Below are 20,101 nucleotides of genomic sequence, written 5' to 3'. Positions count from 1 at the left end.
AATAAGCCTATGTTTTGGAATGAAATTATCTCCTTATTTACACTAATTTTGTGGCTTTTCTGTGTGAGTCATGTTAACTTTTGTGACCTGCTGGAGGGGGCTTATTTGGTTTCAAGAGCAATATCTGCTTCATTTTGTGGCTGGTTAAGTATCTAAATCCTGAGGTTTTACAGGTTAGTTCTATATTTATTCATATTCACTGGACCAACAGGGTCTATCTACTAGTCAAATAAAATAAGAAAATATTTTATAATAATGATTTATTTTAATTTGTTCAAAATAAAAATAGTTATCCATATTATCTATAATTCATATAATTACTTTTCCTTATTCTATGTATTACTAAAAGAAAATAGATCTAACTGAAAGTCCACATTGCTATTTCTAATTTCAGTCTCAGGGTAGGACAGGCACTCGCTGCCTAAAGAATCTAAGAAGTTCAATACTGATGCTGAGCCCTGGTTCATTATGTGGTTATCATTCTCACTCAGAGTACCAGCTCCGACCAACTCGCTACTCAATTGCAATTTGTTCTGAGAATCATCCTTACAATCTAATAAAGCTGGACCAATTAGACTATTAGCACTAATAAAGCTCTCATCTAAACTATTAGTCTTTATAAAATCGTCATCAGATTTTCCACCCACTGAACTTAAACCGCTGCAAATCCACTCTTTTGCAGCTGCAAAAGCCAAATCGTTGGGGATATCATGTGGGTCCTTGCAAGTCAACTCTATTAGTTCGTCTCTAAATATACTTTGGAGATCAGAGTTGTCTTCGGTGGAAGGTATTGCACTTTGTTCAGGTATGACATCAGTATTTTGAATCACCTCTGTTTCATTACTTTGCATGAAACTCGCTTCGGTATTTGGACTGACTTCTTCGCAGGTCTTATCGAGTTCCAACGGCCGAATAATTTGTACTTCGTATTTTGCGAGTTTTTCGGGGTTAATTTGGAATTTCCGAAATGTTGCTGCTGATGAAGTTTTTATAGGTGAGGATCGTATGTCGAAGTGTGCGCTGTGAAACTGTGTATGCGCGCCTTTAGCTTTCTTTGGGAGATCAGTAAAAGTGGTAATCTTTTGTGTGTCCTTTACGACTACAGGTGGTTCTTGAATGCAATTATTATCACTTTTTTTTACTATAAATTCGTCTATTAATGGCTCTGGTATATTTTCTACACTTGATACTTCGATGGGCACAGTGAAATTGTCATTGGAAATTACAAAATCATCTAGCTCAATGACTGTTTCAGCACTTTCTGATGTGAGTTTCATTCGTTTGGATTTCAAATCTTGCGTCTTCTGTTGTTTGACGTTTCTGAATCTCTTATTTGCTATTGGCCATTTGTCGACAGCATTGATTCTCGCACAGTCTTCGGATTCACTCCCTGAGTTATTGGCGTCGTCGTTTTGTATTGTTTGCCAAAGTGGGGTTGGTTTGTTCAGGTCAATATTGAAGTTGTTCTTTGGCGGGGGTGGGTTATGCCTGCAGTTGCCTTCTTTGCCTTTAACGCATGAGAGTCCATCTATATTCAAGTTGTATGTTCCAGGATTCATACCAAATAACCTGTAAATAATTTCAAACCATTAGTAACATTAACTTCAGTTTGTCTTTCATCATTGCTTTAAATTTTACTACATAATTATGTATATTTTCGTGATCATACCTGCCAAGATCGTCGTTTATTGTGCACGGTTTTCCATCAACACCATCAACTTTCTTCAGCAGACAAGGGAGAAGTGACTTCAGTTTTTCAATGAGTTGTTCCAATTGCTGAATGAATATGGTGGTCCTGTCTTCTTCTGAGCCACTTTTCACTATTGCAAGTAAACAGTGGAACAGGTTGGAGTGAATTTTAGCTGGGATGTGGGTGGGGTGGTTCTCGTAATGTTTCTGAAGGCGATACAAACTGCAGAATTCCTGTAAACATAGATTCAGTTACTTGCAAAATTCTTATAGGAAAAAAAAAGACAGTCGTAAAACAATGTAAAATAAAATAAAGCTGTAAAACTTATAAATACTAACAGTCGAACACTGGAAGCAGGACACAACAGCTCCATTCTTCTTTTTTGGTTTTTGTGGTATCTCCTCAACTATCTGCTTTGGGAACTTAACTATTCTGCCACTTCTTGTTACTTTTACCTAAAAACAACAAAAGTTTTTTGTTATTTCTTGGTTATGGAAAGTTACATATTATTATTATTATCTAGTTTTTGCCATCAGATTTTGTTCTGAGATAGAAACCACACAAGAGATACAGATTAATTGAATGAAACTGTAAAAATGTGGAATATAAAGCTACAATAATAATATTTTGTGTAGAAACTTTTTATAGTGCACATAAGGTAGGCTTTATAATTTTTGCAATCACCTTTCATATAAGTTGATAAATATTCTCCATTCAAGCTTTATTTCTCTCTCTTCAAGTTTTATTTTATGTAGAACGAAAAAGTAATACACAGACATATAGATGACCCATGCTGAACTGTCCCACCAAACTCAATGACAGGGGGGCGCTACCATCGTTCAACTATATGGTTTCCAACATGACAAAAATCAGAACCAGCGATCCGGTATTGACGGTGGCGCCCCACTGTCAATGTCATGGATAGGACAGTTCAGTATTTTGGAACTATACTTTAGCATTTTAACATAAGTAGGTAACTATGTATTTTATTTAGGGCGGATTTTTCAATCGTTAGATAACTTTTAACTGAAGAATAAGTTTGGCACATTGACAGTTTTAGTATGGGAAATATGTCAAATTGACAAGGTTATTCTTCAGTTAAAAGTTAGTATTTGACGATTGAAAAATCAGCCCTTATTTACATACCTCTTCTGGAACAGTAGTTGCAGGTTCTGGCTCAACTTCCTCCACTTTAGCAACCTTCTTGGGTTCCCTCTTTATTTCTTTGATAATCTCTTCTTTTCTCTCTTCCTTCTTTATCTCCTCTCTTTTGATCTTATTCTTACCAACTACTGTCAACTCTCTTGGTGAAACAACTCTGAAAACAAAACCAGAGAGGATTATAACTTCAAGAAGTACCTACATTTGTTTTTGTTAAAAATAAACCATGCTGTAGCTTGTTCTTTAGGTCTAGCAATTTACTCAATCAGTGCCTAAGGCCGTATACAGAAAGAAAGCTGGAAACTTATAAGCGCTTGTCAGCGCTGGTCCGTTCGTTCACAAAGGAAGCAAGTTGAATGGCATTTTATATGGCAGCGTCCAGCGCTGACCAGCGCGTGTTGAAACTTATCGGTTTATCGGCGCGCGCTCATATATTTCCCTGCGCGGGTTACCAGCACTGTCAAGTGCCAGTAAGCGCTTATAAGTTTCCAGCTTTCTTTCTGTATACGGCCTAAGGTAACAAAATATGTCAATGTCACCCCTACCGTGCCACTCCCATACCTCAGGTATAGTTTGATATATTGAGTTTTCAGTCTAAAATCTGTGTTACGTTAAGTTGTGTACATACTTGTATATGAAGCGAGTGTTGGTAACTGGGTCGTAGGTGGGCTCCAAGCTTCCATTTTCCGGCTTGCTGAAGATCTTGAGAGCTTGGTTCACCATCTTCATCTGATCACTGCTCAACTGGTTGAGACTGGAACATATTAAATAATAATGTCAGATAATTAAATAAAGGATGATTAAATATGTTTAATATTTGTAATAGACTTATTATAGACTACAGGGGTGGCCTTGCCACGATCGACTGGACTAATATTCGCGATTGACCGGTTGGCCACCCCTTGATTGTGTACTAAACTATGCTGTGTCATTTAAGATTTCAAGAAGTATGTAAGTGAAAGATCGCCCAGGGTTTAGTTAGTAAACAGTAGATCTTTGTCTAGTCAAGTTGGCCACCACTGGACTATAGTATATTGTGAAAAATACCAACCTATGATAGGTCTCTCCAAGCTTAAGTAATTGCACTGAAGTGTGTTTAATGGGATTTTTATTTGGTGGACTGGAAAATAAAGAAAATAATCATGATTATTACAAGAATAAATAGATATTAACATGTTACATTCACAAAAATATTCACCATGAATACAATAAAAGTATACTTACTCATCTTTGGGTTTAATCTTTGGTAGAATCCGTTCCCGATGAGTAGGTTTTGGTTTCGGTGGGAAACTCTCTAATCTGACAATTTTTCTCTCCACTTCCACTTTTGGGACAGTGTGAACGACACTTGTAGTGACCACTGGCTTGTACACAATATTGCTTATTGGCACAGATTGTTTGTTCACATTATTTTCAGTATTTGTTTTTGGTAACAAGAAACTAGCCAGCTTCAAATTATTACCCACCAATTTACTTTCCTGCCTTTTCAGTATACGAGGCTTAGAAAAAGTGGGCGCATTGTTTACGAAACTTGTCTCTAAGATGCCGCTATTCTCGTAATAGCTTTTCAGGTTATCTGTGACGGGTTTCGGTTCTTCCACATTCGCTTGAGTCAAAATGTAAGACCTCCCCTGTAAATCAAAAGTTAAGCACTTAGTTCAAGATCGATAAATATGTCATGCACGAATAATAAATAAACAACAAAAAATACCTGAATGGCGCCAGTATTTTCCACCAGATAAACAGGCGTGAATTGACAAGAGTCAACCACTATATTTTCTTGTTTTATGTTCATGCTTCTTTAATTAACAGTTTCTCGTTGATAATATTCATAACAATTTATCAAACAAACAAAAATTGTAAGGAAAAATTTCAGGGTACAAAATAGCTCTCCTGCATAAAATTGACTTATTCATATTACGTTTAGAAATCAGAATAATTACTTGGACTTGAATAGTGCTGTAAAAATTAAAAAAATTTTGATCTTTTAAGTTTGAACGGTTCTGGTTTTTACAGCAAACATTTTTCCATATTTTAATAGTTATTTTATTTTAGAATTTCTCACTGAAATCACAGAAAATGAATAAAATAATCTTTTCTAAATAATTTAACTCAATTTCAAAACGATAAAATTTTGTCTATGATTTAGGTAATCTTATGTTGCCACAGTAGAAAAAAGTTTTCATTTTTTTTTAATAAATAATTTATTTTGTTGTTGTTTTGCAAAACATGTTTTTGTTTCTTCTTGTGAACTAAGAAATCCCTATAATTAATTTAAGTTAAACAAATTAAAAGGTTAAAATGAAATTAATCCCTTACTGACATGGCAACTTTCCTAGCTACTCTATCCATAGACTAAAATAACCTCTTTCTTGATCCGTCAAGCTTTGTATCACAAGGTGAATATCGCGAAAAATTACTAAAAAATATATAAATTGCTGTGAAATTGCGTTGATTAGTCTTGAAACAGCGTTCATAAAGTAAATTTTGTAATATACTAAGTTTTTGAGTGTAAATATTAGTAATCGCTTGACCAACAGTTGTGTCCACGTGTGGCGGGTTTGTGAGCTGGAGTTAACGAAGTAATCTGGCATATTTCAGGCAGCAAGATGACGAACTCCAAAGGTTACCGCCGAGGCACCAGGGACCTGTTCGCCCGCAGGTTCCGCACACATGGAACTATCCCCCTTTCCACGTACATGAAAGTGTACAAAATCGGAGACATCGTTGACATTAGGGTTAGTATCACTTTTGTTTGCTGGGTTTCCTCTTCATTTTACTCTACCAGAAACTTATTCCGTGATCATAATTTTTAAGAGTTTAACACTACGTTCACATCATGCGTCTGCAGTTTGTGTAAGGTAGTCAGACTTGTTAAATTTTCATCATGACATCATGTGAAAGAAAATAATCGTGATGTTCATGCAGTTTATTGTATTAGTTCTATGGCTCTCCATGTTATCCTTGTGCAATCTCAGTTCACATCTTAATTCTTGGCATTTGTATGTGGCTTATCAGGAGTTGTAAACAACCAATTATATGTATACAGAATTGCATCTATGCTGTTGCCTCCTTTATCCTTGAAATCATTATAAATGGATTACTACTGAATATGCCTAGTTCATTATGGGATTAGGAAAGTTCAGTTCCTTTTTTTTTAATATGCTAGGCAAGGCAGGTATTTGACCGCAATCGCACCTGGTGTTAAGTGAGATGCAGTCTGGGATGGTACATATCTGCCCTGTAAGTACCTATTCACTCTCGCCTTGAAAACTCCCGGATTATAGTGTTCAGGAAATACAGCAGCAGGAGGAATCAGTTAGGATTAGGGAACTCTCAGACTCATACTTCTCTATTAAACTACGCTATTGCACTTTCTAACATGTTTAGCATTGGACGGAGAGGCATTTTTGATGTAACTGATTGTATTCTTAGTATTCACACGTTATTATTCATGATTGAAACTTGCAAAATTATCTATTTAATTATTATACTATTTAATCTGCCGTTTGGTGTAGTGGTTCAGAACGGACTACTATGCCGAGAGGTCCCGGGTTCGATTCCCGGCCGGGCAGAAATTGAAATGATGAATTTTAATTTCTGTGACGGGTCTGGGTGTGACTATGTATAATATTTATGTATTTAAAAAAAAAAAGTATATAAGTAGTATATCCGTTAAGCTAGCACCCATAACACAAGCATTAAGTTGCTTACTTTGGGGCTAGCTGGCGCTGTGTGAAATTGTCCAAAGATTTATTTATTTATTATTTATTTATTTAATACTTCAAACATATCTGATTGATATTTCACTTTGTTTTAATTTTATTTCGCAATTTGTATATGCATTTTGTTATGGAATTTTCAGTTTAAACATTTTGTTTTAATTATAAAACAAAATGTTTAATATTATTATCAAATAACAAATCACCCTTACAGTAGGGCTTCCCAAACTTTTTTTACTGTGACACTTAGGAATTTGCCATTTATGGAATTTTATTTTATTTTCATTTATTAATTTTTACTAGAAAATAATAATAAAACAACACAGTAGTGAAAGTTAAATAATAAGATGTATATTTTACAGTAGAATCCATTATTATAGTCTTTTTCACGTAAGATGATCCGTATGACACTTCAAAGTTATCCATATTACGCATACTACATATGCAGATTTTTTTTTTTTAATATTTGTATTTTATTAGCAATATAATAAAAAAAAAATACTTGTATTGAAATATATAGTAAAATCTGAGGCTATTGATTATATTTTAATTAAATACGATGTAAAAATATTTTTTATTTAATGTACGCAATGTGTGAAACGGAATAGATTTAGTGCTGGGGTATTTCTTGTTAAATTAAATCTATTATTTCCACGGTTCATTAATCGATTGCAGTGAATACTTAGTTATTAAAATCATCACAAAAATCAAGTATATTTTTCGATTATTGACTTTAATAAACGTATTGAAAATAAATTAATAGTTTTTAATTTAAAGAAACAGAACCAATACTTTTTAGGAATCGTTTTTTAACACGAACCATGAAGTTTGAATGTTATCAATAAAAAATTGTTACAATAATATTTGTAATTAAAAAAAACATGTTTTTTGTTAAATAACACCTATACAAAATAATTCTCTAAAAGTAGGTTTTACTAACTCTTCGAAAAAAATCGATACATAAATCGCTATGGTTTAGTTATGTGACATCTCTAAATCTTTCAAACTCGAAACGTCATACGGATCATCTTAGGTGAAAAAGATTATAGTACACAGCACAAGTGCAAGCTTTTATTGATTTGGTTGGTTCATTTGTTGAGTAATAATGTAAAAAAATACTTCTTTACTATGACATTAACCCCCTTACTAATAAAAAGTTACACAGTTGTTGAACACTGTTTTAAAATGACATTTCCATACTAAACATCACTTTAAAACACTGTTCAACGAGCGTGTGAGTTTTATTAGTAAGGGGTTATATCATCAGTCCCTTGAGCGTCGTTATAATCGGATTCGACTATATTTTGTTAAATGGCTACTGATGAGAAAGATGTGCTTGCTTTGCCATAGCTTCTCGAAATGGGGCTCAAGTCTCATCTCTTTCTCTACATTTATTTTTGATCAACTCACGACGACCTGGGGATAATTCCTAGACTCTCCAGGACGACACAGTTTGTGAAGCCCTGCCTACAGTATTTGAAACCTTAATTTAATTTGAATTATTAAAGTATTTTATGGATTTATTTCTATCAATCTTGGGTAACACTAATCTTTTGGATGTAATAAAGGCAGTATCTTAGTCATGAACATAGGTTCATATGTATAATAGTATTAAAGATTAGCCCCTCGTACTAAGCTAAGGGTGCGCCAAAGTTCACCTAAATTTTCAACTCCGAAAATTGGAAGTCCGAAAATGTTTTTCCTAAAATTTTTCATCCTAACAATCACAATTCCTAACTACTCTGTCTCTAATGTTCATAATTCCGAATCATTCAACTTCATAATGTCATTAGCAATAAACATCTATTATACTTTTATTTGTTCTCCTAGATTTTCTAAACATAACCATATTTTACACTATTATTCAAAGTCATATCTTTTTTGTTTAGATTTCTTTCTTTGACGATATATTAAAGTTCAAGTTTGTTGGCATTAGCACGTATACTTGAGTCCCGCTCCAGTCATTCAGTCAAATTCCAGAAACGAATCGGTCCTATTCATAACTATTGGTTTAGGTTAGGTTAGAACTGTGACCGGAGAACCAGAGTGACTGACATAGCCCGCAGAATCGCTAAAATCAAGTGGCAGTGGGCGGGGCACATAGCTCGAAGAGATGATGGCCGCTGGGGCAGAAAAGTTCTTGAGTGGCGACCACGAGCTGGAAGACGTAGCGTGGGCAGGCCTCCCACTAGGTGGACCGACGATCTGGTGAAGGTCGCGGGAAGTACCCGGATGCAAGCGGCGCAGGACCGGTCTTTGTGGAAATCCTTGGGGGAGGCCTTTGTCCAGCAGTGGACGTCTTTCGGCTGAAACGAACGAACGAACTATGGTATGAGTGAAAATATTATGGTAATGTTTAGGGATAAAAGTGTTATGATAAAAAACAGTAGGAGTTTAAATATATTTACATAAATGATATTATTAATTACAATTTTCGGAAACATGAGTGTTATGAACATCGCAGGTAGCACTACAAATAGTATGAATGAAAACTTTAGGATGAAAAATTTTAGGAAGAGTGATCATTCGGATTTAAAATCGTTAGGAAGACCAATTTCGGGTAAATAACTTTAGGTGAGCCAATATGGACCCCTAAGCTAAATATGCTTGTATCACGAGTGAGCTCACCACAATAGTCGAGCGGTGGCGGGGACCGAACACGCGTTCCCTGGATCATGAGCCAGTCTGACCCCTTCTCCATTCGGCTATCGTGTCTTCAAATGGTCTTCATTGTCCGTCAGCCCAATCATATATTTACTCACCTTCCTCTTAATTTCAGGGCAATGGTGCAGTCCAGAAGGGTATGCCACACAAAGTGTACCATGGCAAGACAGGCCGCGTGTATAACGTCACAGCGCACGCGCTTGGCGTGATCGTCAACAAGCGGGTGCGCGGAAGGATCATCCCTAAGCGCATCAACATCCGCATTGAGCACGTGAAACACTCCAAGTGCAGAGAGGACTTCCTCAAGCGCGTCAAGGAAAACGAGAGACTGTTGAAGGAAGCCAAGGCCGCTGGCAAGGTAGATTGATATTTATTTCATCATCATTTCAGCCATAGGACCAGGCCTGTTCATCTCCGCGAGTTTACATCGAAAACAAAACACGCACGATGGCCCACCTACAGGATACTATTCGACAAGGCCTCACATACGAGCGAACATTGACTCACGCACGCGTATTCTTGTGTATGATGGAAGAAAATAAAGAAAATGGTGTACTAAATACTGTTTTCCGCAGTTTGGCACCTCACGTCACATCATTTTACCGAGGTCAGCCCTATAGCTTCGGCGCAGTGCCGATCACTGACGTTTGTCAACAAAATGGTGCTTGACTCTTGAGACAGGCTAAATTATAGTTCCAAAATACTGAACTGTCCTATCCATGACATTGACAGTGGGGCGCCACCGTCAATACCGCATCGCTGATTCCGATTTTTGCCATGTTGGAAACCATATAGTTGAACGATGGTAGCGGCCCCCTGTCTTTGAGTTTGATGGGACAGTTCAGCGTGGGTCATCTAAACACCATATTGTTAATGACATTGAGCATACATTTTTTTAAATACCTTTGCGAAGTAAAACTTCTGTACGTAGTACTTATTATTATTCTGGGACTTCCACTGCTGAACATAGGCCTCCCCCAATGATTTCCACAATGGCCGGTTGGTGGCGGGCTGCTTCCAGCGCCTTCCCGCTACCTTTATGAGATTGTCGGTCCATTTTGAGGGTGGACGTCCTACGCTGCGCTTTCCGGTACGTGGCCTCCACCAGGTCTTTATTTGTATCACCATAAAATAAAAAATATTTTATTCAATTTTGATCAATAGTGGCACTTATGGACCTCAAAATACAGTAAATAAAGGTAGTCCTTAAGGGGCACTTTACATGTATCTTTTGGGTTTCGTTCTGATACAAACATATGGCAAGTGCTGAGAATAAACTAACTAATGTGACCTAGGCTTTAGCTAAACAGATCATTGTCACAATCATTGTGTACTCTGTCGGTCACTGCAATTAGAAGAGAGAAGATCTACTAAATAATCACAATTTTATTTAAACTATGAAAAATCAAGTTAAGCAATATTAGTCAAGTCCAAAAGTAGATTTGCAAAATATATTAATTAGGGCTATAAGGTATTGGGTTTGATTTATTTAATTGTTGATTTTATTCAAGTATTATTCGTTAATAATTTTATTTTATTTTTAAGGTCATCAACCTGAAGAGACAGCCTGCTCCACCTAAGGCCGCCCACATCGTCAGCGGACAGGAGAAACCAGTGTTATTGGCGCCGATCCCATACGAATTCGTAGCTTAATGACAGGAATAAACTATTTTTAAGTATACCCTGTTTATTTTATTTCATTTGCTTGCTATATCCTATATTCAAGCTTTCAGTAGGTATTTAATTGGGATAGCTTCTAATTTTATCTAAATGGGAAGTGCAATAAAATACAAAATCCGAGAAAGATCACAACGGTTTATTTTGAAAAGAAATATTTTCTTATTTACAATTGACTGAATTCTAGAAGTTGAATAATAATGAATTAAACAATTTTTCAATAATATTTTATGCCTTTCCAACTTTAACAAACGCGGCATTTATTTAACATGATCTATCATAGTGACTATCTTATAAATAATATAAATTACTATTTTTATAATAATTAATGAAGAAACTTAACAACTAGCATCCCTTGATTGGTAAAATAGTATATACCCCGTTTCAGACGATTTCTGTATATCTGAAGTTAGGCCGTAGAAGTCTTCTATCGCAGAGGCGTCGATTTTCTGTAAAAAGATAAGTGTGAATATTAATACAATTCATTGTCTGAAATAACAAGAGTAAAACTTAGGGCTCTATCAAAATAACGCGTTAGATAGCGAGACCGCACACACTGATGCTAAAAAAAGTGACGTCATCCTTAACCAGTGCTGCAGTTTAAGTGTGAGAGAATACGAGACATGCCCTGTTTTATTATTGCCTCGTCTGGCACGAGTCTGCGCCGTGTATAGTGTACTTAATTTAATTTCAGCCGTAGGTCATCCACTGCTGAAGATAGGCCTGCCCCAATGACTTCCATATTGACCGGTTGGTAGCGGCCTGCATTCCACCTTTCACCTTTATGATGTCGGTCCACCTTGTGGGCTTACTAGAGTCTGGTCGCCGAACACGTAGAATTGCGTCCAATGACCCCAAGCTACCCATCCTTCTCGCTCGCGCGTAATTATATTGCTGTCGCGTTCGCACACTCACTGCGGGCGCCCGTCGCACAGTCGCGACGGGTAGCTTGTGGTCATTGGACGAAATTTTACGCGTTCGGCGACCGGACTTTACTACTATAAGAAACGGGACTATTCCCACCACTGTAACTTCTTTGTAGCCAGGATCTACAGCTTGATCGCCATAAAAACCCAACCAATAAAGGTCAAGTTTGTCCAGGGGAAAAGTTAAACTCGACTTGGTTGGACTCGCAACGAAATTAATCAGAAGAACATAGGAGTTCGAAATTAAGGTTCGACTACCCTCCATTGCAAAGCGGATGACTCCAGAGTCATCCACTTTACTACTAAAGCCCGGTCCGTGAGCACGTAGAATTTTGTCCAATGACCCCAAGCTACCCATCCTTATAGCTCGCGCGTAATTATATTGCTGTCGCGACTGTGCGACGGGCGCCCGCAGTGAGTGTGCGAGCCGAGTGAGGATGGGTAGCTTGGGGTCATTGGACAAAATTCTACGTGCAAATGGAACCCTGGGGTTCCGTGGAAAGGCCGCAAGGGTTCCGTAAAAAATATTATCCCAAGTTTCGTGACCGTTGTTCGCTCGCACCGACTTGTTTACGCACAAGGGAGGGGCAGGGCGTGCGGGCGGAGTAGTACGGGGGTTCCGCTAGGAAGAGTATAATCAATTAGGGTTCCTTGGCAAAAAAAAAATTGGGAAACCCTGGTATAGTGTACTCACATCGACCATATCGTCGTCGAACAGCAGCCAGAAGCCGTGGCTCTTGACGATGCTGATGTAGTGGCCGCGGTTGGGTCCCGAGCCACAGTGCACCACCACCGCCACCAGGTCATACAGGCGGTCCGGGTTCACGGCGTCGTCCGACTGCAAAGGGAACGCCTATAAATTGGTAACCGTCAGATTAAGATGCGGTAAGTGTTAATACTAACGCAAATTAAATAGATGACCATAAAGGACGAAGCTATGCTCGGAGTTTCCCTGCGTGATCGAATCAGAAATGAGGAGATCCGCAGGAGAACCAAAGTAACCGACATAGCTCGCAGAATTGCTAAAATCAAGTGGCAGTGGGCGGGGCACATAGCTCGTAGAGACGATGGCCGTTGGGGCAGAAAAGTTCTCGAGTGGCGACCACGGGCTGGAAGACGTAGCGTGGGCAGGCCTCCTACTAGGTGGACCGACGATCTGGTAAAGGTCGCGGGAAGAGCCTGGATGCGGGCAGCGCAGGACCGTTCATTGTGGAAAACCTTGGAGGAGGCCTTTGTCCAGCAGTGGACGTCATTTGGCTGAAAGGAAGGAAGGAAGGAGTGCTGAAAATACTATCATCACCATCATCATTTCAGCCACAGGACGTCCACTGCTGAACATAGGCCTCTCCCAAATCAGTCAGAAAATACTAACACAAATCAAATAGATGACCATAAAGGACGAAGCACACTTATCAACCCACAAACGATTCGTAATGCAGAAGCCACGATAGCCGAACGGTAAAGGGGTCGGACCGGCCGACTCGTGATCCGAGGAACGCGGGTTCGGTCCCCGCCGCCGTTCGACTATTGTGGTGAGCTCACTCGTGACACAAGCATATTTAGCTTACTACGAGGGGCGCTAACGGGAGTATTAGTAATTTGTGTACAATAACAAATTACTAATAATCTTTAAAATTAAAAAAAAAAATGGCGGCACCGCGAGTTCACTATGCAGGAAATTGGCCAAGACGTAATGTTTTTTTTTATGCACAAGGCAGGTATTTGACCACAATCGCACCTGATGTTAAGTGGGATGCAGTCTAGGATGGTACATATCTGCCCTGTAAGTGCCTATTCACTCTCGCCTTGAAGAGGCCCGGATTATAGTTTTCGGGAAAGACAGCAGCAGGCAACGAATTCCAGTCCCTAGCTGTTCGCATTATAAAAGAGTCATCGAAACGCTTAGTGCGAGCTGGTGGAATGTCAACAATATAGGGATAGTACGCTAACCTGCGTCTGGTTCCCCGATGATGGAAGGGGGCTGGTGGGCATGTGAACACCATCTCGGTTAACTTCTCCTTCCTCCTCGCGTGCGTCGTCCATAGGTACTTCGTGTGGGCTAGTCTTGGACATTTTTCCGCAGCGTACTTATCAACCGACGTCGAGTTGATACGGTTACTTAGCGGTAACCGCGGCGAGCAGGATTCTTTGTACACACTTATCCTCACCGTAACGTAAACGCCTCGCCTCGCGTTCAAAGGAGATATGGTGATCCCTTCCCGGGTTGATAAGTGCGCTATGACCTTATCAGGGCCAACATGATATTGCTTATGCCCTTGAACTTGCAATAATTCTGCCTTTTTTTTTAACTTAACCCACCACCACTGGCAGCATAGTGACTGAAAGAAGAGGTGGTGGAAGAAAGTCACCTTTGTCAGCCTCCTATGCATAAAGGGCAAAGGCTTTGATATCAATCTTGTGTTTGTTGTCAAAACAGATTTGACAGGTGAATGCGATCTTTATCCACTCACTGCTATCTTTCGAGATTGATAAATAAATCAAAATGTATAATCTCAAAAAGATTTTACTGCAGGGGGCGTTGATGCACTGATATTCACGCTAGAGGAGTGGACACCGCGGTACAGCTTTTTACACAAAAAAAGAACAATGCCATCTAGCGGCAACTAACTTAAACTAATTTCATGGATGGATTTTTTTAATGAATAATAAGGCATGTATTTGACCACAATCGCACCTGGTGTTAAGTGGGTCTAGGATGATACATATCTGCCCTGTAAGTGCCTATTAACTATTAACTCTCGCCTTGAAAAGGTTCAGAATACAGATACATACAGTTTCAGAATGAAAGAAAAACATTGACAATGGACAGTGATTTGAGTAAACTTGTCAACTATTCCCTGCATCTATAGCATAGTAAATGATAATGTACTTACAGTGTTAAACAGTCTCAATTCCAGCGGAAACACAACCCGATGCGACACTTTGATGTGCCTATTGTACTGCTCCATATACTTGAATCTTTTCAGGTGCAGTGCCAATATAAGCGGGAGTTTCTTGACTCGCATGCGTTTCTGTGCCTCCTGGTAGCTGCTGCAATGGTCGCACTTGAATTTGTTGTCGTTGCAGAGAGTCTCTGTGTCGCTGAAGCATTTGAGGCAGTGGGTGATGCTCGTGTTTTGGCCTACGTCCACCTGGAAATATGGAAGTGCAGTATAGCAGCCATAATAATTTACTGAGCTAAAACTTAGCTTATTTTTGAAACTTTCTAAGACTCCGTAAACCATCTTCGGCCTGATCGTCACTTACCATCAGGTGAGATACAGGCCAAGAGCTACCTCGTGGATAAAAAAAAAATTCGAACTAAAGTCGCTGACATAGCCCGACGGATTAGCAAGCTGAATTGGCAATGGACAGGGCACATAGTACGCAGAACTGACGGCCGATGGGGCAGCAAGGTTCTGGAGTGTCGAGCCCGTACCGGAAAACGCGTCGTGGGACGTCCACCCACAAGGTGGACCGACGACATCATAAAGGTAGCAGGAAGACGCTGGACGCAGGCCGCTACCAACCGGGTAACATGGCAAGTATTGGGGGAGGCCTATGTTCAGCAGTGGATGTTCTGGCTGAGATGATGATGATTTAAAACAGCTGGTTTACTCCCGGTTTCCATCAAGACGAAGCAGAGCAGAGAAGTGTTTAGAATAACCAATTAGAGGTGGAATTGTGTAAAGCAATCGTTATCATTTGACAGTTCATAACGTACGATTAATCTGTCAAACACTTTGTTTAGCGTATCTTTATCTTAAAGGCCGGCAACGCACCTGTAACGCCCCTGGGTCTGCGGGTGTCTATGGGCGACGGTAATCACTTACCATCAGGTGATCCGTCTGCCCGTTTGCCTCCTATCATATAAAAAAAAAAACTGACTTTATCGTACGTTATGAACTGTAAAATGAATGCGATTGCTTTACACAATTCCACCTCAGATTACATTATTTCCATTTTCCACGTCTCTTCTCCGCTCTGCGCCGCACCGCCGCCGTTGTCATTTTCTATGGAAAAATTCGTTCGCCTAACACTTCTCCACTCCTTAGTGGAAACCGGGCTTTATATTCATATCAAAATGATACAACAATTCCTTTTGTGTTCTGGCTGTTTCTAATTATAATCTTGTTGGCTAATAATATCAGAATAATAGATTGGATTTCCATTTATCAGATGGTTAATTATAATAATGCATTTATTAATTACAGGAAAAACCTTAAAATACTTTTGTATTTATGGGTTAATTTGACATGAATAGCTTTAAGTTTAAAGTGGTCAAATAAGGAAAGTTTATAGGACAAATCATTGTTTATTTATTTAGGGATAGTACACAGCACAACATAGTAAACTTTTTATTTGGTGACTATGAAAATTAGGTTAGTTCATCAAACTTATAAGATCTTTGCTGTGTAAAAATTAGTCTCGCAAAACTTTAAATAGGGTCTTTTGTTCAGTAGGTAGGTTTTACTTCATCTGAGCCTAGATTTAGGATTTAACTGGTGAATTTTATCTCACTATCTTTTTTAACTCAATATCTTTAAGAAGACAATAAAACGGTAGAAAATAATATAAACTAATAAAAAAGTTGAACCAACTCACCTGCAAATCAAAGAAGTGCTCATCCTTGCTGCTAACAGTCTCACAGTTCAGACAACGGGTCTCGCTCGTTAACGTCCCTTGGAATATCTCATGCACCCACGTTGGCTCCGTGTTCTGAGGGAGGGTGCCGTTGCAAGTCACCGTTTCCCCTGGGCCAATGCTTGTGGACATTGTAGACGCAGTGGAGTTTGCTGTTTTCTGTCCCTTCAAAGTGCTCTGGTTCCTTTCAGCTAAAATAAACAAATGAAATGACTAAAAAAAATGTTTTTAAAAGCTAGTTGCAGAAGCATTGAATAGGTAACTTATAAATTTCAGTAATAAGAGGTAGATCTATAAATAATTATTAATAATAATAATAATTACAATGACCCTCTTACCTAGAATAATTTCATTAATATGATTTATAAGGAAGTTCAAAAATTCATGGGCATCTTGCTGCATATAATTATCAAATTCCTCTGAAAAATAAAAAGTTACAACATATTAACAGACCTAACAAAAATTTATCATTCACGTAGGTAGTATGGAAAAACAAATATCAAATCTAAATAGCAACATTGACAGATATTATCTGTAGTTGATCAAAGCAGTACAGCAGATACATTTCATTGATAAAAATGTGACGTGTTTTCGAATTCTAAGAAACATTATCTGATATTATGTCAGTATAGCATGTGCCATAAATTGGCCAATCTTCAGTGTATAGATGACCCACGTTGAACTGTCCCGCCAAACTCAATGACAGGGGGGCGCTACCAACGTTCAACTTTATGGTTTCCAACATGGCAAAAATCGGAACCAGCGATTCGGTATTGACGGTGGCGCCCCGCTGTCAATGTCATCGATAGGACAGTTCAGTATTTTGGAACTATATTGTGTAAGACCTCTCCCATGGAGTTGCTGAAGAAAGTAGAAGACTTTCTATTGATGGTCAATTTAGTTCTAAACTAACTACAGATTGTAAAAGACCTGAAAATAAAAAAAAGTACAACTAAAAACCTTTTTCTTTTCTTAGTCGTGCAATAAACTTCTTGGGAGCAATGGAGCCAACTTTTTTCTTCTGTGTGGCAATACTGTAGAACAGGTCGGCCAGGCATGTTAGCAACGTCTCCTTGGTGCGCTTGTTCTTAGCTTTGTATTCCAGAACCTTCTCTCGGAATGGTCTACAGAAGTATAGGGCTTGAAGCACCGAGTTGCTATAGCATGTGTTGCCAAACTAAAAGCAAAAGACTTTGTAAGAAATTAAGAAGAATATAATTTATTATTCACTGCTCACTAACAAGATTAGTAAAAAGAGAAACTAATAATGTTAATTGGAACCTACTAATTATAAAACAAATAGCACCAACTATAATTAATATTTATTCTATTACAGGACAAATTGACGCCAATTAATTTATGGTTATAAAAATGTACATACATTGACTAAACCAAAATAATGCTCATTTGGAGGGAACTGCTCTGACCCGATATCTCTTTCCAACTGCGATATATTTGCGCCCTGAAATAGTCAGAGACATAAAAAAGGATACTAAAAACACAACCATAAAAATGTATGGCTAAAATCGCCGACAAGATTACACACCATCATATTCCAAAACGACTTCCAAGACATCGTGACTGTTACTTCATTACTCGTATGGAAAGTTATGAACACTATTTAATTCCAATTAGCAGCGAATACTGAATTAGCATGCAATTCTCACCATTCTCTGCTGGAAATTAAGGCCGAGATCCTGACATATTGACATTTGCAATCAGTTTTTAACGACTCGTAAGCGGAATAAATAATCTTTTGCAAGAGTTTCGATTTATTACACCGACAAGACTTTTAATTCAAGAATCATAGTAAATTTCTTTGGAATCAAGCAAAAATTAGCAAGCACAACATCCGAAACCTTACGTCGTCGACCATAGACTAGTGATGGCGGTCACGTCAAGCAAAAAAAGGAACTACCGGATACAATCGAGTAGATTAATCGATTTCATAGAAGTGGTCATTAGTTTTGAGTTGGATTTTGTTCTTGCTTGGATTAGACCTTCATGGATTAGACGCTGTCAGAGCCCCGATTACGGTAATTTTTAACGTCAACAATCCAGACACGCTTCTCGATTCTGCGATACGATTGGTCGTTCAACAGCGTACGTCAGCTGTTTTGACCAATCGTATCGCAGAATCAGAAACGCGTCTGGATTGTAGACGTTATAAAAGTTACCGTAATCGGGGCTCTGACCGTTAGACGAGACTCGATTCATCATAATGAGTGAACAATAATGATTCCTTAATTTTTGCATAAATCAATTATAACGCTGCAAGAACCTCCTCCTTTTTTTGAAGTCGTATAAAATTATATACATACATTTATAATTAATGTTGAATGTTCCGTTTAACCAGAACATGTATCCAGTAAAATTGTGTACCATATTTTTGAAATAAAAAATCTACTTAATGAGGATCAGTACTGTTGTAGAAAATTCAATAAAACTAGTATCTACGTTAATCTTTAAGACATAAGAAAGATATATCTTTTTGAATTATCCAAATCGGACCATTACTTACGAAGATATTAAGTAATAAACATAGGCCGTTTTTGCCGCTAAAAGTCAACGTACGCAAGGCCGCGTGACGTCATTATATCCGAATCGAGCGCAATCGGCGTACTATTGGGATGGAAAATATTTTTTTCCGGCTAAACTATCAGTTTTAGAAAAAAACTTTTAATCACATTTATTCTTCAAAATAAAGTAACCTATCGACCAGTAATTTTTAAAAGTAAAAATTGTGAAAAATAAGTATTGCTATGTCCAAAAACCACATTTTCATAGGATTCGATGCAATGCGGAGACGCGGTTGGGGTGAGTGTAACTTAATGATTGTTTGTATTGAACATAATAATACATAATATGATGCTAATACCCAGTTTCTGGCCTGGGGGGGGGGAAAAGTCATACCCAGCTTATAGCCTGGGGGGAGGGACAAGCCTTACCCAGCTTCTGGCCTTGGTGGGAGGGGAGGAGAGGCAAGTCATACCCAGAGAGGGGCGGGGGAGTCATACCCAGCTTCTAGGCTAAGATTAAATAGATTTCCAGCACGGAGCGGCTGTCCTTTCCTGCAGCAGCTGGCCCGCCCATGGGAACGGCGAATAGATAGGTAGGTGCGTAGGTTTAACTCAGAAAAACTAAATAACAGGTAGGTATTATTAAGTGTACATCGAAATGATTTTCATAGCAATGTCTTATTGTTAGAAGTTATACCTTATTGTTAGAAGTAAATAAATTAATACTTATACATTTTTATATTTTACTTGGAAGAAGATATGACTCTAACAACACTTATGTACACTTTATTTGAATAAATCGCCAAATATACCACCGCGGAGACCCCAATCGCGTCTCTGCGTGCCATTGAATCGTATGAGCGTATGGATTTTTTGCGTTATTTTTCACAATTTCCATTTTTAAAAATTACCTATCGATAGCTTACTTTATTCTGATGAATAAATGTCATTACAAGTTTTTCTCTAAAACTGATAATTTGGCTAGAAAAAAATATTTTCTATCCACGCAGTACGTCGGCAGCGTTCGGATCGGATATAATGACGTCATCGTCCCCGCGCCGGGCGGTCAGTGAACTTTTTTAATAATTTGGCCATAAC

At 38.3% G+C, this 20,101-nt stretch overlaps 3 protein-coding genes across 6 annotated transcripts; 1 reads left to right on the top strand and 2 right to left on the bottom strand.

The window, feature by feature from the left end:
- Positions 1-243: 243 nt before the first annotated feature.
- Positions 244-4,759, bottom strand: LOC114361775 (uncharacterized). Its single transcript, XM_028316947.1, has 8 exons — positions 4,563-4,759; positions 4,076-4,482; positions 3,903-3,971; positions 3,480-3,605; positions 2,837-3,008; positions 2,029-2,145; positions 1,670-1,923; positions 244-1,569 (listed from the first exon to the last, which is right to left on the bottom strand). Exons 1-8 carry the CDS (start codon positions 4,644-4,646, stop codon positions 333-335), a joined length of 2,466 nt encoding a protein of 821 aa, XP_028172748.1. The 5' UTR covers positions 4,647-4,759; the 3' UTR covers positions 244-332.
- Positions 4,760-5,143: 384 nt separating this feature from the next.
- Positions 5,144-10,918, top strand: RpL21 (ribosomal protein L21). 2 transcript variants are annotated; one of them, XM_028316941.1, is made up of 4 exons: positions 5,144-5,250; positions 5,453-5,589; positions 9,353-9,595; positions 10,783-10,918. In XM_028316941.1, exons 2-4 carry the CDS (start codon positions 5,461-5,463, stop codon positions 10,888-10,890), a joined length of 480 nt encoding a protein of 159 aa, XP_028172742.1. In that variant the 5' UTR covers positions 5,144-5,250; positions 5,453-5,460; the 3' UTR covers positions 10,891-10,918. The 2 variants fall into 2 exon arrangements, with proteins under 2 accessions (XP_028172742.1, XP_028172743.1); XM_028316942.1 differs by lacking the exon at positions 5,144-5,250 and adding an exon at positions 5,313-5,331.
- A 148-nt stretch (positions 10,919-11,066) lies between these two features.
- Usp12-46 (Ubiquitin-specific protease 12/46) lies at positions 11,067-18,386 on the bottom strand. 3 transcript variants are annotated; one of them, XM_028316940.1, is made up of 8 exons: positions 18,031-18,386; positions 17,866-17,946; positions 17,445-17,661; positions 16,823-16,903; positions 16,446-16,675; positions 14,735-14,992; positions 12,535-12,693; positions 11,067-11,363 (listed from the first exon to the last, which is right to left on the bottom strand). In XM_028316940.1, the coding sequence occupies exons 1-8, from the start codon at positions 18,058-18,060 to the stop codon at positions 11,253-11,255; spliced, it is 1,167 nt and encodes a 388-aa protein (XP_028172741.1). In that variant the 5' UTR covers positions 18,061-18,386; the 3' UTR covers positions 11,067-11,252. The 3 variants fall into 3 exon arrangements, with proteins under 3 accessions (XP_028172741.1, XP_028172739.1, XP_028172740.1); XM_028316938.1 differs by having other exon boundaries at positions 18,152-18,384; XM_028316939.1 differs by having other exon boundaries at positions 12,535-12,678; positions 18,152-18,378.
- Positions 18,387-20,101: the final 1,715 nt, after the last annotated feature.

The sequence above is a fragment of the Ostrinia furnacalis genome, unplaced genomic scaffold (assembly GCF_004193835.3).
Source record: "Ostrinia furnacalis isolate ACB-3 unplaced genomic scaffold, ASM419383v2 OfSCF5991, whole genome shotgun sequence".
NCBI lineage: Eukaryota > Metazoa > Arthropoda > Insecta > Lepidoptera > Crambidae > Ostrinia > Ostrinia furnacalis.
This window is presented reverse-complemented; position numbering and strand designations above follow the sequence as displayed.

What these genes read in the sequence shown, in the direction of transcription:
- LOC114361775 (XM_028316947.1), bottom strand. Translation starts at nt 4,646, where the DNA reads ATGAACATAAAACAAGAAAATATAGTGGTTGACTCTTGTCAATTCACG. An exon ending in AACACTCGCTTCATATACAA is followed by an intron (nt 3,009 to 3,479) that starts GTATGTACACAA and finishes TTTTGTTTTCAG; the next exon opens with AGTTGTTTCACCAAGAGAGT. An exon ending in CCTGCTTCCAGTGTTCGACT is followed by an intron (nt 1,924 to 2,028) that starts GTTAGTATTTAT and finishes CTATGTTTACAG; the next exon opens with GAATTCTGCAGTTTGTATCG.
- Usp12-46 (XM_028316938.1), bottom strand. Translation starts at nt 18,196, where the DNA reads ATGTCAATATGTCAGGATCTCGGCCTTAATTTCCAGCAGAGAATG. An exon ending in AATTGAGACTGTTTAACACT is followed by an intron (nt 12,694 to 14,734) that starts GTAAGTACATTA and finishes ACCAATTTATAG; the next exon opens with GCGTTCCCTTTGCAGTCGGA. An exon ending in TCGACGACGATATGGTCGAT is followed by an intron (nt 11,364 to 12,534) that starts GTGAGTACACTA and finishes ATCTTTTTACAG; the next exon opens with AAAATCGACGCCTCTGCGAT.
- RpL21 (XM_028316941.1), top strand. Translation starts at nt 5,461, where the DNA reads ATGACGAACTCCAAAGGTTACCGCCGAGGCACCAGGGACCTGTTCGCC. An exon ending in GAGACATCGTTGACATTAGG is followed by an intron (nt 5,590 to 9,352) that starts GTTAGTATCACT and finishes TCTTAATTTCAG; the next exon opens with GGCAATGGTGCAGTCCAGAA. An exon ending in AAGCCAAGGCCGCTGGCAAG is followed by an intron (nt 9,596 to 10,782) that starts GTAGATTGATAT and finishes TTTATTTTTAAG; the next exon opens with GTCATCAACCTGAAGAGACA.